Source organism: Anser anser (assembly GCF_964211835.1).
Source record: "Anser anser genome assembly, chromosome: 5".
Taxonomy (NCBI): domain Eukaryota; kingdom Metazoa; phylum Chordata; class Aves; order Anseriformes; family Anatidae; genus Anser; species Anser anser.
In genome coordinates this window covers 20,010,157-20,037,731 of record NC_139725.1, presented here as the reverse complement: position 1 = coordinate 20,037,731, position 27,575 = coordinate 20,010,157, and the positions used below count along the sequence as shown (strand labels likewise).

Below are 27,575 nucleotides of genomic sequence, written 5' to 3'. Positions count from 1 at the left end.
GTAGTTGTTCGGATAGAAGTCTGCTCAACGGAAGGGATCTCTGTAGAAGCAGTGGTAACAAAACTGGGAGCAAACACAGTTGTAGGTAACGCACTTGGGATCGCAACTGGAGTGGATTTGGAAGACACAGAAGTTGGAAGTGCTACTGAAAATGTTTCACCACGTGGAGTAAAAGAAACTGTGGTGTTTGGTGAGGGGGAGGAATAAGTGGTACTCTCAGAGGAGGTAAAAGTGGGAATGAAGGTCGTAGGTATGGGCTTTGTTGGGGGCGACGGGGAGGAGGCTGTGGAAGGGGCGGCAGATGGCAGCCTGGTGCTGAGAGGGCTGCTGGGGGCAGGCGGCGTCCTTGGCAGTGGCACTGCTGGGCTGCTGGCGGGGCTGGCCTCGCTGGGCACGGACGTCTTGGAGGTGCTGCTGGCAGACGTGGCTGGGGTGGTCTTCTCCGTGCTCACGGGCGGCACGATGTGTGGCACCGTTGTCTTCTTGGGGGTGGAGGCTGCCGGGAGGAAAGCACAGGGGGACTGAGGGTGGCAGGGCAGGAGGGACAGGCAGAGCAGGAGCGCTGTTCCCTGGGCAGGTGCCCCAGGACAGACCCAAAGGCAAGGAAGGTAGGAGCGTGCAGCCCCGAGTCTCGCTGGGCAAGAGGGAGGGATAGGCCAGGGGCTGCTGCCCTTCCCCTCCCCATCCTGCTTCTCCCCACAAGGGTGGCACAAGGACAGCGCCCCAAGGCTGCCCTCCAGCAGCTCGGCACCCTCTGCTTCTGTCTGGAAGAAGAACCAAAACGAAGGCCAGCCTAAGGTGAGTTCACTCCAGCTGAATACTAAGTCCCATTAAGCCCCTCACTTGCTCATCCTCAGGAAGAAACTGGAAAACATCCAGAAGGGTAAGAGAGAGAAAACACTCATGCATCAAAATGCAGGCAGTGCAAGACCTGAAGAAAAATAAAATAACCCCCAAGTCAAGCAAAGGCAATCACTCCCCACCTCCCACCAGCACAGCCGGGACCACCCAGGCTCTGAGGAATGGCTCGTTCTGAACCCTGCCACCCTCATCTTCTTGCTGAGCGTTTTGTTGTACGGTAAGGAATGCCTCGCTGGGCTCTTGCTGTAAGCTGTGCCAGCTCTGTCCCCTCCCTACCTCTTCTCCAACCCTTGCCCCCTTGCTCGAGAGATGACAGAAATAACAAAAGTCTTTGTCATGCTTTACAGCCACAATAACATTAATTTTCATCGTAATAGCATTTTATGGGGATGTGTTATTAATTTAAGATGGGCACAATATTTAGAAAACACTGAAGTTTGAGGTGTGGCTGAGCAGTGCTCATGGAGTCAAGGACTTCTCTGCTTCTGATGCTGCCCTGCCAGTGAGGAGTCTGGGGGTGCAGAGGGAGCGGGGAAGGAACACATCCAGCATGGGTGGCCCAAACTCACCCAGGGGCTGTTCCACACTGTTTGACATCAGGCTCAGCAACAAAAGTTGGGATAAAGATCTTGGAAAGAGGACACAGGTCGAAGGGAGAAAATGCCAAAAGCAGCGGACATGGCAGGTGGCGACCAAGGGGTTTGTATTTTATCATAGTAATAAAGGTGAGAACTGGGAAGGGCAGGCAGAGCAGGGGGAAGGGCAGGAGGGAACCTTACCTGGGTGTGAGGAGCTCGGCGCTGCTGAGGACACAGTTGAGAAGGGGGAGGACGCAGCCGAGGGCAGCGGGCTGGTTCTGGCTGTGGAGGGTGCGGAGGACGCAGGCGACTCTGTGGGAGCACTGGTCCTCGGGGGAGAGGGCTTGGGCCTCAGGGTCGTAGGCGTGGGCTTTGGCCGGGAGCTTGGGGGCGACGGGGAGGAGGCTGTGGAAGGGGCGGCAGATGGCAGCCTGGTGCTGAGAGGGCTGCTGGGGGCAGGCGGCGTCCTTGGCAGTGGCACTGCTGGGCTGCTGGCGGGGCTGGCCTCGCTGGGCACGGACATCTTGGAGGTGCTGCTGGCAGACGTGGCCGGGGTGGTCTTCTCCGTGCTCACGGGCGGCACGATGTGTGGCACCGTTGTCTTCTTGGGGGTGGAGGCTGGCGGGAGGAAAGCACAGGGGGACTGAGGGTGGCAGAGTGTGACAGTGCCCCAGGGCTGCCCTCCAGCAGCTCAGCACCCTCTGGTACTGCCTGGAAGAGGAGCTAAAATGAAGGTCATACTCTCATGATTTGATCCTAAATGTCTGCTAAGCCCCACTCATTCTCTCTCATTCCCACTTCATACGGAAAGGGCCGACAACGGGAAAGGTAAAAGAGAGGAAAAACTCAAGCATCAAAACACAGACGGTGCAAGAACGGAAGGAAAAATAAGAAAAAGAAACCAAGCCCCAACTGAAGCAAAGGCAATCCCTCCCCACCTCCCACCAGCACACCCAGGACCACCCAGGCTCTGAGGAATGGCTCATTCTGCAACCTGCAACCCTCATCGTCTTGCTGAGCGTTTTGTTGTACGGTAAGGAATGCCTCGCTGGGCTCTTGCTGTAAGCTGTGCCAGGTCTGTCCCCTCCCTACTTCACGTTCACCCCGAGCCCACTTGCTGGGGAACAGACAGAGAAACAGAGAAGGTCTTTGTCTTGGTTTTCAGCTGTGATACACTCTGTTTTCATCACATTATCATCTATGGTGATGTGTTTCCGATTTCAGATGTCCACAATGTAGAGAAAACGCTGACATTTCAGCTGCTGCTGAGCAGTGCTCACACCGAGTCAAGGACTCCTCTGCTTCTGATGCTGCCCTGCCAGCGAGGAGCCTGGGAGTGCACAAGGAGCTGGGAGGGGACACAGCCAGCACAGGGGGCCCAAACTCACCCAGGGGCTGTTCCAAACCATTTGACGTCAGGGTGAGCGATAAATGTTGAGATGAAGGGGGAGTAAAGAGGGATATAAAGAACCGTGGCATTTGTCTTCCTAATAAAGGGCACGTGGAGCAGAGGGAAGAAAGGAGGGAGCCTTACCAGGGTGCGAGGAGCTCGGCGCTGCTGAGGACACAGTTGAGAATGGGGAGGACGCAGCCGAGGGCAGCGGGCTGGTTCTGGCTGTGGAGGGTGCGGAGGACGCAGGCGACTCTGTGGGAGCACTGGTCCTCGGGGGAGAGGGCTTGGGCCTCAGGGTCGTAGGCGTGGGCTTTGGCCGGGAGCTTGGGGGCGACGGGGAGGAGGCTGTGGAAGGGGCGGCAGATGGCAGCCTGGTGCTGAGAGGGCTGCTGGGGGCAGGCGGCGTCCTTGGCAGTGGCACTGCTGGGCTGCTGGCGGGGCTGGCCTCGCTGGGCACGGACATCTTGGAGGTGCTGCTGGCAGACGTGGCCGGGGTGGTCTTCTCCGTGCTCACGGGCGGCACGATGTGTGGCACCGTTGTCTTCTTGGGGGTGGAGGCTGGCAGGAGGAAAGCACAGGGGGACTGAGGGTGGCAGAGGGTCACAGCACCCCAGGGCTGCCGTCCAGCAGCTCAGCACCCTCTGGTACTGCCTGGAAAAGGAGCTAAAATGAAGGCCATACTATCATTATTTCATCCCAAGAGCCTGCTAAGCCCCACTTACGCTCTTGTTTGCTCCCCTTCAGCAGGAAGGGGGCTGACAACCAGAAAGGAAGAGGGAGGAAAACCTCGTTTAAAAACATGGACGGTGCAAGTACTGAAGAGAAAAAAAAAAAAAAGAAAAAGAAACCAACACCAAAGTGAAGCAAAGGCAATCATTCCCTAACGCCCACTAGCACACCCAGGACCACCCAGGCTCTGAGGAATGGGCTCATTCTAAAACCTGCCGCCCTCATCTTCTTGCTGAGCGTTTTGTCGTATGGTAAGGAATGCCTCGCTGGGCTCTTGCTGTAAGCTGTGCCAGGTCTGTCCCCTCCATACCTCATGCGCACCCTGAGCCCACTTGCTGGGGAGCAGACAGAGAAAGAGAGAAGGTCTTTTCATGGTTTTCAGCTGTGATACACTCCGTTTTCATCACAGTATTGTCTATGGTGATGTGTTTTCGATTTCGGATGTGCATAATGTTGAGAAAACATTGATGTTTGAGGTGTTGCTGAGCAGTGCTCACTCACAGTCCAGGACTTCTCTGCTTTTGAACAACTCAACCCAGTTGTTCCACAGGTTCTCAGCCCCCTGAGGTGGTTTTTAGAGACGGGGAGCAGAACGGACCCCTCAGACTCCACGAGGAAATGCTCAGCGACCTTCTGCTCCACTTTTAGATGTCCTCAAGTCTCTGGGGCCAGATGGGATCACCCCAAGGGTACTTAGGGACCTGGCAGAAGTGCTCCCCAAGCCACTTTCCATCAGTTACCAGCACTCCTGGCTACCAGGGGACAGCCCCGTTGACCAGCGGCTAGCAAATGGGACGCCCAGCTCCGAGAAGGGCTGGAAGGAGGACCCGGGGAACTACAGGCCCGTCAGTGTGACCTTGGTGCTGGGGGAGCTTGTGGAGCAGATTATCTGGAGTGCCATCACACAGCACTTGCAGGACACCCAGGTGATCAGGCCCTGCCAGCATGGGTTTACCAAAGGCAGGTCCTGCTTGATGAACCTGATCTCCTTCTACAAGTTGAAGTGCTCAGTGGATGAGGGATGTGGTCTACCTAGACTTCAGGAAGGCTTTTGACACCGTTTCCCACTGCCTTCTCCTGAAGAATCTGGCATTCCAAGACCTGGATGGGTATACGCTTCGATGGGTTAAAAGAGTCGGGCCCAAAGAGTTGTGGTAAATGGAGGTAAATCCAGTTGGTGGCCAGTCACAAGTGGTGTCCCCAGGGCTCAGCACTGGGGCCAGTTCTCTTTAAGGTCAGTGATCTGGATGAGGGGATAGAGTGCACCCTCAGGTTGCAGACGACACCAAGTTAGGTGCAAGTGTTGATCTGCTCAAGGGTAGGAGGGATCTGGAGGGATCAGGACAGGCTGGGCCAATGGGCTGAGGCCAACGAGGTGAGGTTCAACAAGGGCAAGGGCCGGGTCCTACACTTGGGGCACAACAACCCCAAGCAGTGCTACAGGCTGGGGGCAGAGTGGCTGGAAAGATGCCAGTGGGAAGAGACCCGGGGGGATTGTTCAACAGCTGGCTGAATGATACCAGCGGTGGGCTCAGGTGGCCAAGAAGGCCAACGGCATCCTGGCTTGTGTCAGAAACAGCGTGGCCAGCAGGGCAAAGGAAGTGACTGACCCCTGTACTCGGCTGTGGTTGAGGCCGCACCTCGATTACTGTGTTCAGTTTTGGGCCCCTCACTCCAAGAAGGACATTGAGGGCCTGGAGAGTGTCCAGAGAAGGGCTACAAAGCTGGTGAGGGGCCTGGAGTACAGGTCCTATGAGGAGCTACTGAGAGAGCTGAGGTTGTTTAGCCTGAAGAAAAGGAGGCTCAGAGAAGACCTTATACCACGCTACAATGACCTTAAAGGAGGTTGTAGCGAGATGTGGATCGAGCTCTTCTCCCAAGCACCAAGTGATGAGATGAGGGGAAATGGCCACAAGGTGTACCACAGGAGGTTAAGATTGGGTATTAGGAGAAATTTCTTTATGGAAAGAATTATTTGGCACTGGAACGGACTGCCCAGGGAAGCGGAGTCACCGTCAGGGGAAGTCGTCCAGACACCTGTACATGTAGAAGGTAGTAGCATGGTTTAGTGGTGTATTTGTCAGTACCAGGTTAAAGGTTGGATTAGATCACTTTTCAGGTCTTTTCCAACCTGGATAATTCTAGGATTCCAGGATACTGTAATCCTTATTCTGCAGGTGGCCAAAATTCACACGAGCTATTCCACACCATTTGATATAAAGCTGACCAAAAAAAGTTGGGATAAAGGACTTGAGAAAGGGGACACAGATTGCAGGGAGACAATGCCAAAAGCAGCAGGCACAGAGGGTGGCTGTCAAGGGGTTCGCAATTCCCTGTACAAAGAAAGGTGAGAACTGGGAAGGGCAGGCAGAGCAGGGGGAAGGGCAGGAGGGAGCCTTACCTGGGTGTGAGGAGCTCGGCGCTGCTGAGGACACAGTTGAGAAGGGGGAGGACGCAGCCGAGGGCAGCGGGCTGGTTCTGGCTGTGGAGGGTGCGGAGGACGCAGGCGACTCTGTGGGAGCACTGGTCCTCGGGGGAGAGGGCTTGGGCCTCAGGGTCGTAGGCGTGGGCTTTGGCCGGGAGCTTGGGGGCGACGGGGAGGAGGCTGTGGAAGGGGCGGCAGATGGCAGCCTGGTGCTGAGAGGGCTGCTGGGGGCAGGCGGCGTCCTTGGCAGTGGCACTGCTGGGCTGCTGGCGGGGCTGGCCTCGCTGGGCACGGACGTCTTGGAGGTGCTGCTGGCAGACGTGGCCGGGGTGGTCTTCTCCGTGCTCACGGGCGGCACGACGTGTGGCACCGTTGTCTTCTTGGGGGTGGAGGCTGGCGGGAGGAAAGCACAGGGGGACTGAGGGTGGCAGGGCAGGAGGGGCAGGCAGAGCAGGAGCGCTGTTCCCTGGGCAGGTGCCCCAGGACGGACCCAAAGGCAAGGAAGGTAGGAACGTGCAGCCCCGAGTCTCGCTGGGCAAGAGGGAGGGATAGGCCAGGGGCTGCTGCCCTTCCCCTCCCCATCCTGCTTCTCCCCACAAGGGTGGCACAAGGACAGCGCCCCAAGGCTGCCCTCCAGCAGCTCGGCACCCTCTGCTTCTGTCTGGAAGAGGAGCCAAAATGACAGCCATATGTCCTAGTTTTGGCTAGGAAAGAGTTCATTTTCCTGGTAGCTGGTATGGTGCTGTGTTTGGGATTTAGGATGGGAATAATGTTGATAACATACCAGTGTTTTAATTGTTGCAGAGCAGCGCTTACACCAAGCCAAGGACTTTTCAGCTTCTCTCACCGTCCTGCCAGCGGGCAGGCTGGGCGTGCAGCAGGAGCTGGGAGGGGACGGACCCAGGCCAGCTGACCCCAGCTGGCCAAAGGGGTCTTCCATCCCACCTGATGTCATGCTGAACAATTATGTGGGGGGCTGGCCGGTGTGGGGGAACCGGCTGCTCGGGGATAGGCTGGGCATCGGTCTGCGGGTAGTGAGCAATTGCATTTTGCATCACTTGCTTTGTACACAGTACTAGTACTAGTACTGTTATCACTGTTATTACTTTTCCCTTCTTTTCTGTCCTAATAAAATTTCTTTATCTCATCCCACAGACTTCATTTGTTTCTGACTCTCTCCCCCATCCCTGAGACGGAGGGGAGGGTGAGTGAACGGCTGCGTGGTGCTTAGCTGCCGGCCGGGTTAAACCACAACACCACACTATCAGGATTTCATCCCAAGAGCCTGCTAAGCCCTACTCACACTCTTGTTCGCTCCCCCTCAGGAGGAAGGGGGTTGACAAAAAAGCAAGAGGGAGGAAGAACTCATTCATCAAAACACATACGGTGCAAGAACTAAAGAAAAAAAAAAAAACACAAGGAAAAGAAACCAATGCTGAAGTGAAGCAAAGGCAATCACTCCCCACCTCCCACCAGCACACCCAGGCTCTGAGGAGTGGCTCGTTCTGAAACCTGCAGCCATCACCTTCTCGCTGAGCATTTTGTTGTACGGTAAGGAATGCCTCGCTGGGCTCTTGCGGTAAGCTCTGCCAGCTCTGTCCCCTCCATACCTCATGCACACCTCGAGCCTACTCGCTGAGGGGCCAAGAAAGAGACAGGGCCTCTGTCATATTTTTCAGCTGTGATACAGTTCATTGTCATCACGTAGCCTCTGTGTTTGATGTAGCATAGGCATAATGTAGAGAAAACGCTGACATTTCAGCTGCTGCTGAGCAGTGCTCACACAGAGTCAAGGACTCCTCTGCTTCTGATGCTGCCCTGCCCGTGAGGAGCCTGGGGGTGCACAAGGAGCTGGGAGGGGACGCAGCCAGCACAGGGGGCCCAAACTCACCCAGGGGCTGTTCCAAACCATTTGACGTCAGGGTAAGCGATAAATGTTGAGATGAAGGGGGAGTAAAGAAGGATATAAAGAATAGTGGCATTTGTCTTCCCAATAAAGGGCACGTGGAGCAGAGGGAAGGAAGGAGGGAGCCTTACCAGGGTGCGAGGAGCTTGGCGCTGCTGAGGACACAGTTGAGAAGGGGGAGGACGCAGCCGAGGGCAGCGGGCTGGTTTTGGCTGTGGAGGGTGCGGAGGACGCAGGCGACTCTGTGGGAGCACTGGTCCTCGGGGGAGAGGGCTTGGGCCTCAGGGTCGTAGGCGTGGGCTTTGGCCGGGAGCTTGGGGGCGACGGGGAGGAGGCTGTGGAAGGGGCGGCAGATGGCAGCCTGGTGCTGAGAGGGCTGCTGGGGGCAGGCGGCGTCCTTGGCAGTGGCACTGCTGGGCTGCTGGCGGGGCTGGCCTCGCTGGGCACGGACGTCTTGGAGGTGCTGCTGGCAGACGTGGCCGGGGTGGTCTTCTCCGTGCTCACGGGCGGCACGATGTGTGGCACCGTTGTCTTTTCGGGGGTGGAGGCTGCCGGGAGGAAAGCACAGGGGGACTGAGGGTGGCAGAGCGTGACAGCGCCCCAGGGCTGCCCTCCAGCAGCTCAGCACCCTCTGGTACTGCCTGGAAGAAGAGCTAAAATGAAGGTCATACTCTCATGATTTGATCCTAAATGTCTGCTAAGCCCCACTCATTCTCTCTTATTCCCACTTCATTCGGAAAAGAGCCAACAAGTGGAAAGGCAAAAGAGAGGAAAAACTCAAGCATCAAAACACAGACGGTGCAAGAACGGAAGGAAAAATAAGAAAAAGAAACCAAGCCCCAAGTGAAGCAAAGGCAGTCACTCCCCACCTCCCACCAGCACACCCAGGACCACCCAGGCTCTGAGGAATGGCTCATTCTGAACCGTGCAACCCTCATCGTCTTGCTGAGCGTTTTGTCGTATGGTAAGGAATGCCTCGCTGGGCTCTTGCTGTAAGCTGTGCCAGGTCTGTCCCCTCCATACCTCTTGCCTACCCTTACCCTACTCACTCAGGGGCAGAGAAACTTCTCAGCTCAACTCTGGGGTCTCCAGCCCAGGAGGGCCTTGGGTGTATTAGAACAACTCCAGAGGAGGGCCGTAAGGATGCCCGGAGAGCTAGAGCACCTCTCCTATGAAGACAGGCTGAGGGAGCTGGGGTTGCTCAGCCTGGAGAAGAGAAGGCTCTGGGGAGACCCTATTGTGGCCTTATAGTACCTAAAGGGGGCTGCAGGAAAGCTGGAGAGGGACTCTTTGTCAGGGAGTCGAGTGATAGGACAAAGAAGAATTGTTTTAAAAAAAAAAAAAAGTTAAATATGAACTTAGATTATTTGGAAGAGTCTTTACTCTGAGTGTGGCACTGGAACAGGTTGCCCAGAAAGGGCAACTCGCTGCAGGCCATGGAGCTCCTGGATTGAGTCCAACAGAGGGGGCTGCTAAGGTGAGGAGGGGACTGCAGCATCTGTCCTACAAGGAGGGTCTGTGAGAGCCTGGACTGTGTAGTGTGGAGAAGAGAAGGCTGAGAGGGAGCTTACTGGGGTGTGTAAACACCAGAAGGGAGGGTGTCAAGAGGTTGGGACCAGGCTCTTTTCAGTGGTGCCCAGTGACAGGACAAGAGGCAACGGGCACAAACTGAACCACGGGACACTCCAGCTGAATACGAGAACACACTTCTGTACTGAGAGGGTGAAAAGGTTGGTGAACAAAGGGTGAACGTGGGAACCGGTTGCCCAGCCAGGTTGCTCTGGAGATATTCAGAACCACCTGGATGCAATCCTGTGCCAAGTGCTCTGGGTGACCCTGCTGAGCAGGGCAGGTTGGACTGGGTGCCCTCCAGAGCTCCCTTCCGACCTCACCCATTCTGTGATTCCGTGAAAAGCTGGGGATGCCCCATCCCTGGAAGTGCTTAAGGCTGGCTGGGATGGGGATTGGAGCAACTTGGTCTAGTGGGAGGTGTCCCTGCCCATGGCAGGGGGTTCGGATTAGGTGATCTTGAAGGATCCTTCCTGTCCCAAATACTCTATGAATGCACGAGAGAGAAGCAGAGAAGGCCTTTGCACTGTTTTTCAGCTGTGATACCGTTAATTTTCATCAACAAGGGCCTCTGTGGTGATGTGTTCTTCATATAAGATGGGCATAATGTAGAGAAAACGGTGACATTTCTGTTGCTGCTGAGCAGTGCTCACACAGAGTCAAGGACTTCTCTGCTTCTGATGCTGCCCTGCCTGTGAGGAGCCTGGGGGCGCACAAGGAGCTGGGAGGGGACGCAGCCAGCACAGGGGGCCCAAACTCACCCAGGGGCTGTTCCCAAACCATTTGACATCAGGGTCAGTGATAAATGTTGAGATGAAGGGGGAGTAAAGAGGGATATAAAGAATAGTGGCATTTGTCTTCCCAATAAATGGCAAGCAGAGAAGAGGAAGGGGCAGGAGGGAGCCTTACCTGGGTGCGAGGAGCTCGGTGCTGCTGAGGACACAGTTGAGAAGGGGGAGGACGCAGCCGAGGGCAGCGGGCTGGTTCTGGCTGTGGAGGGTGCGGAGGACGCAGGCGACTCTGTGGGAGCACTGGTCCTCGGGAGAGAGGGCTTGGGCCTCAGGGTCGTAGGCGTGGGCTTTGGCCGGGAGCTTGGGGGCGACGGGGAGGAGGCTGTGGAAGGGGCGGCAGATGGCAGCCTGGTGCTGAGAGGGCTGCTGGGGGCAGGCGGCGTCCTTGGCAGTGGCACTGCTGGGCTGCTGGCGGGGCTGGCCTCGCTGGGCACGGACGTCTTGGAGGTGCTGCTGGCAGACGTGGCCGGGGTGGTCTTCTCCGTGCTCACGGGCGGCACGATGTGTGGCACCGTTGTCTTCTTGGGGGTGGAGGCTGGCGGGAAGAAAGCACAGGGGGACTGAGGGTGGCAGAGGGTGACAGTGCCCCAGGGCTGCCCTCCAGCAGCTCAGCACCCTCTGAGTCTCCATGGAAGGGCAGCATCTCATTGTGTTTCTCTTGGGGTCCAAGACAATGGTATGGGATATCATCTGCCTGCTGCAAGCCTCTTTATTATCTTTATTGATGACTTGGATGAGGGAATTGAGTGCACCCTCAGTAGGTTTGCAGATGACACCAAGTTGGGGGGCAGTGTCCATCTGCCGGAGGGTAGGAAGGGCCTGCAGAGGGACCTGGGCAGGATGGATCGATGGGCAGAGGCCAACGGGATGAGGTTCAACATGGCCAAGTGCCGGGTCCTGCACTTTGGCCACACCAACCCCATGCAGTGCTACAGGCTTGGGGCAGAGCGGCTGCAAAGCTTTGCAGGGGGAAAGGATCTGGGGGTGCTGATTGATGCTCGCCTGAACACGAGCCAGCAGTGTGCCCAGGTGGCCAAGAAGACCAGTGGCATCCTGCCTTGTGTCAGGACTAGTGCAGCCAGCAGGAGCAGGGAGGTGATCGTCCCCCTGTACTCAGCTCTGGTGAGGCCGCACCTCGAGTGCTGTGTTCAGCTTTGGGCCCCTCACTACAAGAAGGACACCGAGGCCCTGGAGCGTGTCCAGAGCAGGGCTGTGAAGCTGGTGAAGGGCCTGGGACACAAGTCCTGTGAGGAGCGGCTGAGGGCACTGGGGTTGTTTAGTCTGGGGAAGAGGAGGCTCAGGGGAGACCTCATTGCTCTCTGCAACTGCCTGACAGGAAGCTGTGGGGAGCTGGGGGTCGGCCTCTTCTTGCAGATAACCAGTGACAGGACTAGAGGGAAAGGCCTCAAGTTGCGCCAGGGGAGGTTCAGGCTGGAAATGAGGAGCCATTTCTTCTCAGAAAGAGCAGTCAGGCATTGGAACGGGTTGCGCAGGGAGGAGGTGGAGTCACCGTCCCTGGGGTTGTTCAAGGAGAGGTTGGACGTGGTGCTTGGGGACATGGTTTGGTGGGTGACGTTGGTGGTAGCGGGACGGTTGGATCAGACGATTTGGAGGTCTCTTCCAACCTTAATGATTCTGTGATTCTGATGCTGCCCTGCCCGTGAGGAGCCTGGGGGTGCACAAGGAGCTGGGAGGGGACACAGCCAGCACAGGGGGCCCAAACTCACCCAGGGGCTGTTCCACACCATTTGACATCAGGCTCAGCAACAAAAGTTGGGATAAAGAACTTGGAAAGGGGACACAGATCACAGGGAGACAATGCCAAAAGCAGCATGCACAGAGGGTAGCTGTCAAGGGGTTTGGATTTCCCTGTACAAAGAAAGGTGAGAACTGGGAAGGGCAGGCAGAGCAGGGGGAAGGGCAGGAGGGAGCCTTACCTGGGTGTGAGGAGCTCGGCGCTGCTGAGGACACAGTTGAGAAGGGGGAGGACGCAGCCGAGGGCAGCGGGCTGGTTCTGGCTGTGGAGGGTGCGGAGGACGCAGGCGACTCTGTGGGAGCACTGGTCCTCGGGGGAGAGGGCTTGGGCCTCAGGGTCGTAGGCGTGGGCTTTGGCCGGGAGCTTGGGGGCGACGGGGAGGAGGCTGTGGAAGGGGCGGCAGATGGCAGCCTGGTGCTGAGAGGGCTGCTGGGGGCAGGCGGCGTCCTTGGCAGTGGCACTGCTGGGCTGCTGGCGGGGCTGGCCTCGCTGGGCACGGACGTCTTGGAGGTGCTGCTGGCAGACGTGGCCGGGGTGGTCTTCTCCGTGCTCACGGGCGGCACGATGTGTGGCACCGTTGTCTTTTCGGGGGTGGAGGCTGGCGGGAGGAAAGCACAGGGGGACTGAGGGTGGCAGGGCAGGAGGGGCAGGCAGAGCAGGAGCGCTGTTCCCTGGGCAGGTGCCCCAGGACGGACCCAAAGGCAAGGAAGGTAGGAGCGTGCAGCCCCGAGTCTCGCTGGGCAAGAGGGAGGGATAGGCCAGGGGCTGCTGCCCTTCCCCTCCCCATCCTGCTTCTCCCCACAAGGGTGGCACAAGGACAGCGCCCCAAGGCTGCCCTCCAGCAGCTCGGCACCCTCTGCTTCTGTCTGGAAGAGGAGCCAAAATGACAGCCATATGTCCTAGTTTTGGCTAGGAAAGAGTTCATTTTCCTGGTAGCTGGTATGGTGCTGTGTTTGGGATTTAGGATGGGAATAATGTTGATAACATACCAGTGTTTTAATTGTTGCAGAGCAGCGCTTACACCAAGCCAAGGACTTTTCAGCTTCTCTCACCGTCCTGCCAGCGGGCAGGCTGGGCGTGCAGCAGGAGCTGGGAGGGGACGGACCCAGGCCAGCTGACCCCAGCTGGCCAAAGGGGTCTTCCATCCCACCTGATGTCATGCTGAACAATTATGTGGGGGGCTGGCCGGTGTGGGGGAACCGGCTGCTCGGGGATAGGCTGGGCATCGGTCTGCGGGTAGTGAGCAATTGCATTTTGCATCACTTGCTTTGTACACAGTACTAGTACTAGTACTGTTATCACTGTTATTACTTTTCCCTTCTTTTCTGTCCTAATAAAATTTCTTTATCTCATCCCACAGGCTTCATTTGTTTCTGACTCTCTCCCCCATCCCTGAGACGGAGGGGAGGGTGAGTGAACGGCTGCGTGGTGCTTAGCTGCCGGCTGGGTTAAACCACAACACCACACTATCAGGATTTCATCCCAAGAGCCTGCTAAGCCCTACTCACACTCTTGTTCGCTCCCCCTCAGGAGGAAGGGGGTTGACAAAAAAGCAAGAGGGAGGAAGAACTCATTCATCAAAACACATACGGTGCAAGAACTAAAGAAAAAAAAAAAAACACAAGGAAAAGAAACCAATGCTGAAGTGAAGCAAAGGCAATCACTCCCCACCTCCCACCAGCACACCCAGGCTCTGAGGAGTGGCTCGTTCTGAAACCTGCAGCCATCACCTTCTCGCTGAGCATTTTGTTGTACGGTAAGGAATGCCTCGCTGGGCTCTTGCGGTAAGCTCTGCCAGCTCTGTCCCCTCCATACCTCATGCACACCTCGAGCCTACTCGCTGAGGGGCCAAGAAAGAGACAGGGCCTCTGTCATATTTTTCAGCTGTGATACAGTTCATTGTCATCACGTAGCCTCTGTGTTTGATGTAGCATAGGCATAATGTAGAGAAAACGCTGACATTTCAGCTGCTGCTGAGCAGTGCTCACACAGAGTCAAGGACTCCTCTGCTTCTGATGCTGCCCTGCCCGTGAGGAGCCTGGGGGTGCACAAGGAGCTGGGAGGGGACGCAGCCAGCACAGGGGGCCCAAACTCACCCAGGGGCTGTTCCAAACCATTTGACGTCAGGGTAAGCGATAAATGTTGAGATGAAGGGGGAGTAAAGAAGGATATAAAGAATAGTGGCATTTGTCTTCCCAATAAAGGGCACGTGGAGCAGAGGGAAGGAAGGAGGGAGCCTTACCAGGGTGCGAGGAGCTTGGCGCTGCTGAGGACACAGTTGAGAAGGGGGAGGACGCAGCCGAGGGCAGCGGGCTGGTTCTGGCTGTGGAGGGTGCGGAGGACGCAGGCGACTCTGTGGGAGCACTGGTCCTCGGGGGAGAGGGCTTGGGCCTCAGGGTCGTAGGCGTGGGCTTTGGCCGGGAGCTTGGGGGCGACGGGGAGGAGGCTGTGGAAGGGGCGGCAGATGGCAGCCTGGTGCTGAGAGGGCTGCTGGGGGCAGGCGGCGTCCTTGGCAGTGGCACTGCTGGGCTGCTGGCGGGGCTGGCCTCGCTGGGCACGGACGTCTTGGAGGTGCTGCTGGCAGACGTGGCCGGGGTGGTCTTCTCCGTGCTCACGGGCGGCACGATGTGTGGCACCGTTGTCTTTTCGGGGGTGGAGGCTGCCGGGAGGAAAGCACAGGGGGACTGAGGGTGGCAGAGCGTGACAGCGCCCCAGGGCTGCCCTCCAGCAGCTCAGCACCCTCTGGTACTGCCTGGAAGAAGAGCTAAAATGAAGGTCATACTCTCATGATTTGATCCTAAATGTCTGCTAAGCCCCACTCATTCTCTCTTATTCCCACTTCATTCGGAAAAGAGCCAACAAGTGGAAAGGCAAAAGAGAGGAAAAACTCAAGCATCAAAACACAGACGGTGCAAGAACGGAAGGAAAAATAAGAAAAAGAAACCAAGCCCCAAGTGAAGCAAAGGCAGTCACTCCCCACCTCCCACCAGCACACCCAGGACCACCCAGGCTCTGAGGAATGGCTCATTCTGAACCGTGCAACCCTCATCGTCTTGCTGAGCGTTTTGTCGTATGGTAAGGAATGCCTCGCTGGGCTCTTGCTGTAAGCTGTGCCAGGTCTGTCCCCTCCATACCTCTTGCCTACCCTTACCCTACTCACTCAGGGGCAGAGAAACTTCTCAGCTCAACTCTGGGGTCTCCAGCCCAGGAGGGACTTGGGTGTATTAGAACAACTCCAGAGGAGGGCCGTAAGGATGCCCGGAGAGCTAGAGCACCTCTCCTATGAAGACAGGCTGAGGGAGCTGGGGTTGCTCAGCCTGGAGAAGAGAAGGCTCTGGGGAGACCCTATTGTGGCCTTATAGTACCTAAAGGGGGCTGCAGGAAAGCTGGAGAGGGACTCTTTGTCAGGGAGTCGAGTGATAGGACAAAGAAGAATTGTTTTAAAAAAAAAAAAAGTTAAATATGAACTTAGATTATTTGGAAGAGTCTTTACTCTGAGTGTGGCACTGGAACAGGTTGCCCAGAAAGGGCAACTCGCTGCAGGCCATGGAGCTCCTGGATTGAGTCCAACAGAGGGGGCTGCTAAGGTGAGGAGGGGACTGCAGCATCTGTCCTACAAGGAGGGTCTGTGAGAGCCTGGACTGTGTAGTGTGGAGAAGAGAAGGCTGAGAGGGAGCTTACTGGGGTGTGTAAACACCAGAAGGGAGGGTGTCAAGAGGTTGGGACCAGGCTCTTTTCAGTGGTGCCCAGTGACAGGACAAGAGGCAACGGGCACAAACTGAACCACGGGACACTCCAGCTGAATACGAGAACACACTTCTGTACTGAGAGGGTGAAAAGGTTGGTGAACAAAGGGTGAACGTGGGAACCGGTTGCCCAGCCAGGTTGCTCTGGAGATATTCAGAACCACCTGGATGCAATCCTGTGCCAAGTGCTCTGGGTGACCCTGCTGAGCAGGGCAGGTTGGACTGGGTGCCCTCCAGAGCTCCCTTCCGACCTCACCCATTCTGTGATTCCGTGAAAAGCTGGGGATGCCCCATCCCTGGAAGTGCTTAAGGCTGGCTGGGATGGGGATTGGAGCAACTTGGTCTAGTGGGAGGTGTCCCTGCCCATGGCAGGGGGTTCGGATTAGGTGATCTTGAAGGATCCTTCCTGTCCCAAATACTCTATGAATGCACGAGAGAGAAGCAGAGAAGGCCTTTGCACTGTTTTTCAGCTGTGATACCGTTAATTTTCATCAACAAGGGCCTCTGTGGTGATGTGTTCTTCATATAAGATGGGCATAATGTAGAGAAAACGGTGACATTTCTGTTGCTGCTGAGCAGTGCTCACACAGAGTCAAGGACTTCTCTGCTTCTGATGCTGCCCTGCCTGTGAGGAGCCTGGGGGCGCACAAGGAGCTGGGAGGGGACACAGCCAGCACAGGGGGCCCAAACTCACCCAGGGGCTGTTCCCAAACCATTTGACATCAGGGTCAGTGATAAATGTTGAGATGAAGGGGGAGTAAAGAGGGATATAAAGAATAGTGGCATTTGTCTTCCCAATAAATGGCAAGCAGAGAAGAGGAAGGGGCAGGAGGGAGCCTTACCTGGGTGCGAGGAGCTCGGTGCTGCTGAGGACACAGTTGAGAAGGGGGAGGACGCAGCCGAGGGCAGCGGGCTGGTTCTGGCTGTGGAGGGTGCGGAGGACGCAGGCGACTCTGTGGGAGCACTGGTCCTCGGGAGAGAGGGCTTGGGCCTCAGGGTCGTAGGCGTGGGCTTTGGCCGGGAGCTTGGGGGCGACGGGGAGGAGGCTGTGGAAGGGGCGGCAGATGGCAGCCTGGTGCTGAGAGGGCTGCTGGGGGCAGGCGGCGTCCTTGGCAGTGGCACTGCTGGGCTGCTGGCGGGGCTGGCCTCGCTGGGCACGGACGTCTTGGAGGTGCTGCTGGCAGACGTGGCCGGGGTGGTCTTCTCCGTGCTCACGGGCGGCACGATGTGTGGCACCGTTGTCTTCTTGGGGGTGGAGGCTGGCGGGAAGAAAGCACAGGGGGACTGAGGGTGGCAGAGGGTGACAGTGCCCCAGGGCTGCCCTCCAGCAGCTCAGCACCCTCTGAGTCTCCATGGAAGGGCAGCATCTCATTGTGTTTCTCTTGGGGTCCAAGACAATGGTATGGGATATCATCTGCCTGCTGCAAGCCTCTTTATTATCTTTATTGATGACTTGGATGAGGGAATTGAGTGCACCCTCAGTAGGTTTGCAGATGACACCAAGTTGGGGGGCAGTGTCCATCTGCCGGAGGGTAGGAAGGGCCTGCAGAGGGACCTGGGCAGGATGGATCGATGGGCAGAGGCCAACGGGATGAGGTTCAACATGGCCAAGTGCCGGGTCCTGCACTTTGGCCACACCAACCCCATGCAGTGCTACAGGCTTGGGGCAGAGTGGCTGCAAAGCTTTGCAGGGGGAAAGGATCTGGGGGTGCTGATTGATGCTCGCCTGAACACGAGCCAGCAGTGTGCCCAGGTGGCCAAGAAGACCAGTGGCATCCTGCCTTGTGTCAGGACTAGTGCAGCCAGCAGGAGCAGGGAGGTGATCGTCCCCCTGTACTCAGCTCTGGTGAGGCCGCACCTCGAGTGCTGTGTTCAGCTTTGGGCCCCTCACTACAAGAAGGACACCGAGGCCCTGGAGCGTGTCCAGAGCAGGGCTGTGAAGCTGGTGAAGGGCCTGGGACACAAGTCCTGTGAGGAGCGGCTGAGGGCACTGGGGTTGTTTAGTCTGGGGAAGAGGAGGCTCAGGGGAGACCTCATTGCTCTCTGCAACTGCCTGACAGGAAGCTGTGGGGAGCTGGGGGTCGGCCTCTTCTTGCAGATAACCAGTGACAGGACTAGAGGGAAAGGCCTCAAGTTGCGCCAGGGGAGGTTCAGGCTGGAAATGAGGAGCCATTTCTTCTCAGAAAGAGCAGTCAGGCATTGGAACGGGTTGCGCAGGGAGGAGGTGGAGTCACCGTCCCTGGGGTTGTTCAAGGAGAGGTTGGACGTGGTGCTTGGGGACATGGTTTGGTGGGTGACGTTGGTGGTAGCGGGACGGTTGGATCAGACGATTTGGAGGTCTCTTCCAACCTTAATGATTCTGTGATTCTGATGCTGCCCTGCCCGTGAGGAGCCTGGGGGTGCACAAGGAGCTGGGAGGGGACACAGCCAGCACAGGGGGCCCAAACTCACCCAGGGGCTGTTCCACACCATTTGACATCAGGCTCAGCAACAAAAGTTGGGATAAAGAACTTGGAAAGGGGACACAGATCACAGGGAGACAATGCCAAAAGCAGCATGCACAGAGGGTAGCTGTCAAGGGGTTTGGATTTCCCTGTACAAAGAAAGGTGAGAACTGGGAAGGGCAGGCAGAGCAGGGGGAAGGGCAGGAGGGAGCCTTACCTGGGTGTGAGGAGCTCGGCGCTGCTGAGGACACAGTTGAGAAGGGGGAGGACGCAGCCGAGGGCAGCGGGCTGGTTCTGGCTGTGGAGGGTGCGGAGGACGCAGGCGACTCTGTGGGAGCACTGGTCCTCGGGGGAGAGGGCTTGGGCCTCAGGGTCGTAGGCGTGGGCTTTGGCCGGGAGCTTGGGGGCGACGGGGAGGAGGCTGTGGAAGGGGCGGCAGATGGCAGCCTGGTGCTGAGAGGGCTGCTGGGGGCAGGCGGCGTCCTTGGCAGTGGCACTGCTGGGCTGCTGGCGGGGCTGGCCTCGCTGGGCACGGACGTCTTGGAGGTGCTGCTGGCAGACGTGGCCGGGGTGGTCTTCTCCGTGCTCACGGGCGGCACGATGTGTGGCACCGTTGTCTTCTTGGGGGTGGAGGCTGGCGGGAGGAAAGTACAGGGGGACTGAGGGTGGCAGGGCAGGAGGGGCAGGCAGAGCAGGAGCGCTGTTCCCTGGGCAGGTGCCCCAGGACGGACCCAAAGGCAAGGAAGGTAGGAGCGTGCAGCCCCGAGTCTCGCTGGGCAAGAGGGAGGGATAGGCCAGGGGCTGCTGCCCTTCCCCTCCCCATCCTGCTTCTCCCCACAAGGGTGGCACAAGGACAGCGCCCCAAGGCTGCCCTCCAGCAGCTCGGCACCCTCTGCTTCTGTCTGGAAGAGGAGCCAAAATGACAGCCATATGTCCTAGTTTTGGCTAGGAAAGAGTTCATTTTCCTGGTAGCTGGTATGGTGCTGTGTTTGGGATTTAGGATGGGAATAATGTTGATAACATACCAGTGTTCTAATTGTTGCAGAGCAGCGCTTACACCAAGCCAAGGACTTTTCAGCTTCTCTCACCGTCCTGCCAGCGGGCAGGCTGGGCGTGCAGCAGGAGCTGGGAGGGGACGGACCCAGGCCAGCTGACCCCAGCTGGCCAAAGGGGTCTTCCATCCCACCTGATGTCATGCTGAACAATTATGTGGGGGGCTGGCCGGTGTGGGGGAACCGGCTGCTCGGGGATAGGCTGGGCATCGGTCTGCGGGTAGTGAGCAATTGCATTTTGCATCGCTTGCTTTGTACATGGTACTAGTACTAGTACTGTTATCACTGTTATTACTTTTCCTTTCTTTTCTGTCCTAATAAAATTTCTTTATCTCATCCCACAGGCTTCATTTGTTTCTGACTCTCTCCCCCATCCCTGAGACGGAGGGGAGGGTGAGTGAACGGCTGCGTGGTGCTTAGCTGCCGGCCGGGTTAAACCACAACACCACACTATCAGGATTTCATCCCAAGAGCCTGCTAAGCCCTACTCACACTCTCGTTTGCTCCCCCTCAGGAGGAAGGGGGCTGACAAAAAAAGCAAGAGGGAGGAAGAACTCAAGCATCAAAACACATACGGTGCAAGAACTAAAGAAAAAAGAAAACAAGGAAAAGAAACCAATGCTGAAGTGAAGCAAAGGCAATCACTCCCCACCTCCCACCAGCACACCCAGGCTCTGAGGAATGGCTCGTTCTGAAACCTGCAGCCATCACCTTCTCGCTGAGCATTTTGTTGTACGGTAAGGAATGCCTCGCTGGGCTCTTGCGGTAAGCTCTGTCCCCTCCATACCTCTTCTCTAATCCTTGTCCACTTGTTGGACAGCAGAGAGGGAAAGAGAGAGGCCCTCTGTCATATTTTTCAGCTATGATACACTCCATTTTCATCAAATAGCCTCTGTGGTGAAGTGTTTTTGATATAGCATAGGCATAATGTAGAGAAAACGCTGACATTTCAGCTGCTGCTGAGCAGTGCTCACACAGAGTCAAGGACTTTGCTTCTGATGCTGCCCTGCCCGTGAGGAGCCTGGGGGCGCACAAGGAGCTGGGAGGGGACGCAGCCAGCACAGGGGGCCCAAACTCACCCAGGGGCTGTTCCACACCATTTGACATCAGGGTCAGTGATAAATGTTGAGATGAAGGGGGAGTAAAGAGGGATATAAAGAATAGTGGCATTTGTCTTCCCAATAAATGGCAAGCAGAGAAGAGGAAGGGGCAGGAGGGAGCCTTACCAGGGTGCGAGGAGCTCGGCGCTGCTGAGGACACAGTTGAGAAGGGGGAGGACGCAGCCGAGGGCAGCGGGCTGGTTCTGGCTGTGGAGGGTGCGGAGGACGCAGGCGACTCTGTGGGAGCACTGGTCCTCGGGGGAGAGGGCTTGGGCCTCAGGGTCGTAGGCGTGGGCTTTGGCCGGGAGCTTGGGGGCGACGGGGAGGAGGCTGTGGAAGGGGCGGCAGATGGCAGCCTGGTGCTGAGAGGGCTGCTGGGGGCAGGCGGCGTCCTTGGCAGTGGCACTGCTGGGCTGCTGGCGGGGCTGGCCTCGCTGGGCACGGACGTCTTGGAGGTGCTGCTGGCAGACGTGGCCGGGGTGGTCTTCTCCGTGCTCACGGGCGGCACGATGTGTGGCACCGTTGTCTTCTTGGGGGTGGAGGCTGGCGGGAGGAAAGTACAGGGGGACTGAGGGTGGTAGAGAGTGACAGCACCACGAGGCTGCCCTCCAGCAGCTCTGCACCCTCTGAATATCCCTGGAGGAGTAATATCTCGTTGTGATTCTCTCGGATCCCAAGACAATGGCATGAGATATCATCTGCCTGCTGCAAGCCGGGCACTGTGTGTTCCAAGGGAGACCTTTGCTGCAGCGCAATGCCCCCATAACCTAGAGGGTAGAGGATGCCCTCAAGGCCAAGGAGAAGGCAATACATGGTGAGTTCACCCCAGCTGGTGGCTGAGCCCCACTCATTCTCTCTCTTGCTCCCCCCTCAGCAGGAAAGGGGCCAAATAACAGAAAGTCAAGAGAGAGGAAAACCTCACACGTCAAACATGGACACTGGGAGAACTGAAGGAAAAACAAGAGAAAGAAACCAACCCCCAAGTGAAGCAAAGGCAGTCACTCCCCACCTCCCACCAGCACACCCAGGACCACCCAGGCTCTGAGGAATTGCTCATTTTGCAACCTGCAACCCTCATCTTCTTGCTGAGCGTTTTGTCGTATGGTAAGGAATGCCTCGCTGGGCTCTTGCTGTAAGCTGTGCCAGGTCTGTCCCCTCCATACCTCTTGCCTACCCTTACCCTACTCACTCAGGGGCAGAGAAACTTCTCAGCTCAACTCTGGGGTCTCCAGCCCAGGAGGGACTTGGGTGTATTAGAAACACTCCAGAGGAGGACTAGCAATGACTTCTGCCTGCTCCGTCTGCACCTGCGGGTGCAGCCCATCAGGACCAATGGACGTATGGATGTCTGGCTTGCTTAACCTGTCCTTAACACAGCCATCATCAGCCGAGGCAAACTCCTTTATTTCAACTTCCTCTGAGGCCTCAGGGGTACAGGGCTCCTTAGGAGAGCCTCTGGCATACAGACAGAGACAAAGAAGGCATTCAGTAACTCCGCTTTATCTTCTGTCACCAGGGCACCAACCTCATTCATTTCTGGGCCTACATTGCCTCTAGAGGTAGGTTTATCCGCAATGTATTTGAAGAAGCCCTTTCTGTTGTCGTTGACCCCTCTTGCATGTTTTAATTTTGAGGAGGCCTTAGCTTTCTAGTTGCATCCCTACATCCTCTGACAACAGGCTTATTCCTCCCAAGTCGCCAGCCCCTCCTTCCATGATCTGTAGACTCTCCTCTTCCACTTGAGTTTGCCCAGCAGTTCCCTGCTTAACCATGCAGGTCTCCTGGCTCTCTTTCCTGACTTCTTACCTGTTGGGATGCTCTGATCTTGAGCTCAGAAGAAGCAGTCCTTGAACACTAACCAACTGTCTTGGGCCCCTTTTCCTTCAAGTACCTTGTCTTTTGGGATTTCCCCTAGCAGCTGCTTGAAAAGGCCAAAGTGGGCCCTACTGAAGACCAGGTTTGCGATTCTGCTCAGTACTCTGTTCCTGCCACATGAAATCCTGAACTCGACCACCTCATGGACTCTGCAACCAAGGCTGCCCTCAACCTTCACCGCGTCAGCCAGCCCCTCCCTGTTAGTGAGGACAAGATCCAGCAGTGCTCCTCTCCTAGTTGGCACATCCACCATTTGCATCAGCAAGTTATCATCAGCACACTGAAGGAACCTCCTGGACTGCGGATGGCTGGCTGAGTAGGCCTTCCAGCAAATGTCAGGGTAGTTAAAATCCCCCACAATAACCAGGGCCTGGGCTCATGAGGATGCTACCGGCTGCCTGTAGAAGGCCTCGCCAACTTCCCCATCCTGATCTGGTGGCCTGTAATAGACACCCACAACACTATCCCCCATGCCGGCCTGCCCCTTAATTCTCATCCACAGACTCAAATCGCTCCTCATCCACCCCTGGACAGTACTCAATACAAGTAGTTGCTCTCTCATGCAAAGAGCAACTCTGCCACCGCGCCTTGCTGGCCTGTCTTTCCTGAGCAGGACATACCCATCCATGGCCACATTCCAGTCACGTGAGCTGTCCCACCATGTCTCTGTAAGTGCCACCAGATCAAAATCTTCTGACCGAACATGGATTTCTAACTCCTCCTGCTTATTCCCCATGCTACATGCATTGGTGTACAGGCACTTCAGAGAGCGAGCTGAGCACGCCGATTTCACCCTAGGAGGGTGGGAGGCCTCCCGGTCTTCATCACTGCTAGGGCGCTGCTCCACTGGTGCGAGCCCAGCTACAACCCCCTCCCCCTTCGGATCTAGTTTAAAGGTCTCCAAATGAGCCCTGCTGATTCCTGTCCCAGAACCCTTTTGCCCCTGTGAGATAAACCTTTCCCATGTATTACTGTCAGGCCTGGAGTCTTATAAAACTAGACCGTATCAAAGAACCAAAGACCTGCCTGTAGCACCAGTCACACAGCCAATCATTTATGGACTGGATCCTTCTATTCCATCCCATGTCATCAGCCCAGAATGGAAGGAGGGAAGAGAAAATGACTTGTGCCCCAGACTCTTTCACCAACCATCCCAAGGCCTTGAAGTCTTTCTTCATTCCCCTCAGACTACAGGATGCAGCTTCCTCCCCACCCATCTGGAAGATCAGTAGCGGGTAGTAGCGTGCTGAGCACACCAGGCTGGGGAGCGTCCTGGTGATATCCCTGATCTGAGCTCCAGGTAGACTGCAGACTTCCCTTCAATGAGGGTCAACTCTGCATATTGGGCCCTCTGTTCCTCTCAGAAGGGAATCTCCTACTACAATTACCCTTCTCTCTTCCTTTCGGAAGCAGTCATGAGGCATGGTGTCGACTGCCTCTTCCTATGTGACCTCACAGGCGGGCCACCCACCACATCCTTGCCTACCTATCCTTCAAGATCCTCCAAATCTATTATGGAGGGGCACCTGGAGAAGCGAGGTGGATAGAGAAAGGGGTTGCCCATGACACTGAACTGGGACTCGCTTCTAACCCTCTTTGTCTTTTTAGACCCCTACCTCTGCCTGACAGCCACAGGGCAGAGGCTCCACCACCCTCTAGGGGGTATCCCCCTGGTGCCCTTTTCTCTGGCATGCCAGGGAATACAGCTGGCCCAAACTCACTCAGGGGCTGTTCCACACCATTTGACATCAGGGTGAGCGATAAATGTTGGGGTAAACAGAGAGAAAAGAGGGATAAAAAGAATGATGGCATTTGTCTTCCCAATAAAGGGCACGTGGAGCAGAGGGAAGAAAGGAGGGAGCCTTACCTGGGTGTGAGGAGCTCGGCGCTGCTGAGGACACAGTTGAGAAGGGGGAGGACGCAGCCGAGGGCAGCGGGCTGGTTCTGGCTGTGGAGGGTGCGGAGGATGCAGGCGACTCTGTGGGAGCACTGGTCCTCGGGGGAGAGGGCTTGGGCCTCAGGGTCGTAGGCGTGGGCTTTGGCCGGGAGCTTGGGGGCGACGGGGAGGAGGCTGTGGAAGGGGCGGCAGATGGCAGCCTGGTGCTGAGAGGGCTGCTGGGGGCAGGCGGCGTCCTTGGCAGTGGCACTGCTGGGCTGCTGGCGGGGCTGGCCTCGCTGGGCACGGACGTCTTGGAGGTGCTGCTGGCAGACGTGGCCGGGGTGGTCTTCTCCGTGCTCACGGGCGGCACGACGTGTGGCACCGTTGTCTTCTTGGGGGTGGAGGCTGGCGGGAGGAAAGCACAGGGGGACTGAGGGTGGCAGAGTGTGACAGTGCCCCAGGGCTGCCCTCCAGCAGCTCAGCACCCTCTGAGTCTCCATGGAAGGGCAGCATCTCATTGTGTGTCTCTCGGAGTCCAAGACAATGGTATGGGATATCATCTGCCTGCTGCAAGCCTCTTTAATATCTTTATTGATGACTTAGATGAGGGAATTCAGTGCACCCTCAGTAGGTTTGCAGATGACACCAAGTTGGGGGGCAGTGTCGATCTGTCGGAGGGTAGGAAGGGCCTGCAGAGGGACCTGGGCAGGATGGGTCGATGGGCAGAGGCCAATGGGATGAGGTTCAACATGGCCAAGTGCCGGGTCCTGCACTTTGGCCACACCAACCCCATGCAGTGCTACAGGCTTGGGGCAGAGCGGCTGCAAAGCTGTGCAGGGGGAAAGGATCTGGGGGTGTTGATTGATGCTCGCCTGAACACGAGCCAGCAGTGTGCCCAGGTGGCAACGAAGACCAGCGGCATCCTGCCTTGTGTCAGGACTAGTGCAGCCAGCAGGACCAGGGAAGTGATCGTCCCCCTGTACTCGGCTCTGGTGAGGCCGCACCTCGAGTGCTGTGTTCAGCTTTGGGCCCCTCACTACAAGAAGGACACTGAGGCCCTGGAGCGTGTCCAGAGCAGGGCTGTGAAGCTGGTGAAGGGCCTGGGACACAAGTCCTGTGAGGAGCGGCTGAGGGCACTGGGGTTGTTTAGTCTGGGGAAGAGGAGGCTCAGGGGAGACCTCATTGCTCTCTGCAACTGCCTGAAAGGAAGCTGTGGGGAGCTGGGGGTCGGCCTCTTCTTGCAGATAACCAGTGACAGGACTAGAGGGAAAGGCCTCAAGTTGCGCCAGGGGAGGTTCAGGCTGGAAATGAGGAGCCATTTCTTCTCAGAAAGAGCAGTCAGGCATTGGGACGGGTTGCCCAGGGAGGAGGTGGAGTCACCGTCCCTGGGGTTGTTCAAGGAGAGGTTGGACGTGGTGCTTGGGGACATGGTTTGGTGGGTGACGTTGGTGGTAGCGGGACGGTTGGATCAGACGATTTGGAGGTCTCTTCCAACCTTAATGATTCTGTGATTCTGATGCTGCCCTGCCAGTGAGGAGCCTGGGGGTGCACAAGGAGCTGGGAGGGGACACAGCCAGCACAGGGGGCCCAAACTCACCCAGGGGCTGTTCCACACCATTTGACATCAGGCTCAGCAACAAAAGTTAGGATAAAGATCTTGGAAAATGGAAAACAGGTCACAGGGAGACAATGCTAAAAGCAGTGGGAACAGAGGGTGGCTGTCAAGGGGTTTGAGGAGACAATGCTAAAAGCAGTGGGAACAGAGGGTGGCTGTCAAGGGGTTTGAATTTTATCGTAGTAATGAAAGTGAGAACTGGGAAGGGCGGGAGGGGAAAAGGGAATGGCAGGAGGGAGCCTTACCAGGGTGCGAGGAGCTCGGCGCTGCTGAGGACACAGTTGAGAATGGGGAGGACGCAGCCGAGGGCAGCGGGCTGGTTCTGGCTGTGGAGGGTGCGGAGGACGCAGGCGACTCTGTGGGAGCACTGGTCCTCGGGGGAGAGGGCTTGGGCCTCAGGGTCGTAGGCGTGGGCTTTGGCCGGGAGCTTGGGGGCGACGGGGAGGAGGCTGTGGAAGGGGCGGCAGATGGCAGCCTGGTGCTGAGAGGGCTGCTGGGGGCAGGCGGCGTCCTTGGCAGTGGCACTGCTGGGCTGCTGGCAGGGCTGGCCTCGCTGGGCACGGACGTCTTGGAGGTGCTGCTGGCAGACGTGGCCGGCGTGGTCTTCTCCGTGCTCACGGGCGGCACGATGTGTGGCACCGTTGTCTTTTCGGGGGTGGAGGCTGGCGGGAGGAAAGTACAGGGGGACTGAGGGTGGCAGGGCAGGAGGGGCAGGCAGAGCAGGAGCGCTGTTCCCTGGGCAGGTGCCCCAGGACGGACCCAAAGGCAAGGAAGGTAGGAGCGTGCAGCCCCGAGTCTCGCTGGGCAAGAGGGAGGGATAGGCCAGGGGCTGCTGCCCTTCCCCTCCCCATCCTGCTTCTCCCCACAAGGGTGGCACAAGGACAGCGCCCCAAGGCTGCCCTCCAGCAGCTCGGCACCCTCTGCTTCTGTCTGGAAGAGGAGCCAAAATGACAGCCATATGTCCTAGTTTTGGCTAGGAAAGAGTTCATTTTCCTGGTAGCTGGTATGGTGCTGTGTTTGGGATTTAGGATGGGAATAATGTTGATAACATACCAGTGTTTTAATTGTTGCAGAGCAGTGCTTACACCAAGCCAAGGACTTTTCAGCTTCTCTCACCGTCCTGCCAGCGGGCAGGCTGGGCGTGCAGCAGGAGCTGGGAGGGGACGGACCCAGGCCAGCTGACCCCAGCTGGCCAAAGGGGTCTTCCATCCCACCTGATGTCATGCTGAACAATTATGTGGGGGGCTGGCCTGTGTGGGGGAACCGGCTGCTCGGGGATAGGCTGGGCATCGGTCTGCGGGTAGTGAGCAATTGCATTTTGCATCACTTGCTTTGTACACGGTAGTAGTACTAGTACTATTATCACTGTTATTATTTTTCCTCTCTTTTCTGTCCTAATAAAATTTCTTTATCTCATCCCACAGGCTTCATTTGTTTCTGACTCTCTCCCCCATCCCTGAGACGGAGGGGAGGGTGAGTGAACGGCTGCGTGGTGCTTAGCTGCCGGCCGGGTTAAACCACAACACCACACTATCAGGATTTCATCCCAAGAGCCTGCTAAGCCCTACTCACACTCTAGTTCGCTCCCCTTCAGGTAGAAAGGGACCGTCAACTGGAAAGGCAAAAGAGAGGAAGAATTCAAGTGTCAACACAGGGACAGTAGGAGAACTGAAGGAAAAACAAGAAAAAGAGACACACAAGTGAAGCGAAGGCAATCACTCCTCACCTCCCACCAGCACACCCAGGCTCTGAGGAATGGCTTGTTCTGAAACCTGCAGCCATCACCTTCTTGCTGAGCGTTTTGTTGTACGGTAAGGAATGCCTCGCTGGGCTCTTGCTGTAAGCTGTGCAAGCTC

The 27,575-nt window shown here is 57.0% G+C and overlaps 2 protein-coding genes across 2 annotated transcripts in view; both read right to left on the bottom strand.

The window, feature by feature from the left end:
* Positions 1-79: 79 nt before the first annotated feature.
* Positions 80-27,528, bottom strand: LOC310900883 (uncharacterized protein). The gene is made up of 13 exons (XM_083839539.1): positions 25,965-27,528; positions 24,093-24,509; positions 20,477-20,893; positions 18,416-18,832; positions 16,597-17,013; positions 14,251-14,667; positions 12,190-12,606; positions 10,371-10,787; positions 8,024-8,440; positions 5,963-6,379; positions 2,974-3,390; positions 1,641-2,057; positions 80-496 (listed from the first exon to the last, which is right to left on the bottom strand). The coding sequence occupies exons 1-13, from the start codon at positions 26,675-26,677 to the stop codon at positions 217-219; spliced, it is 5,580 nt and encodes a 1,859-aa protein (XP_083695665.1). The 5' UTR covers positions 26,678-27,528; the 3' UTR covers positions 80-216.
* The window catches only part of MUC6 (mucin 6, oligomeric mucus/gel-forming), a gene marked incomplete at its 3' end in the record, with an annotated part of 54,349 nt that continues 54,061 nt past the window's right edge, over positions 27,288-27,575 (bottom strand). Inside the window, exon 39 of the mRNA XM_083840262.1 lies at positions 27,288-27,331. Coding sequence (XP_083696388.1) covers positions 27,288-27,331 — 44 coding nt within the window. The remainder of the gene's footprint in view (positions 27,332-27,575) is intronic.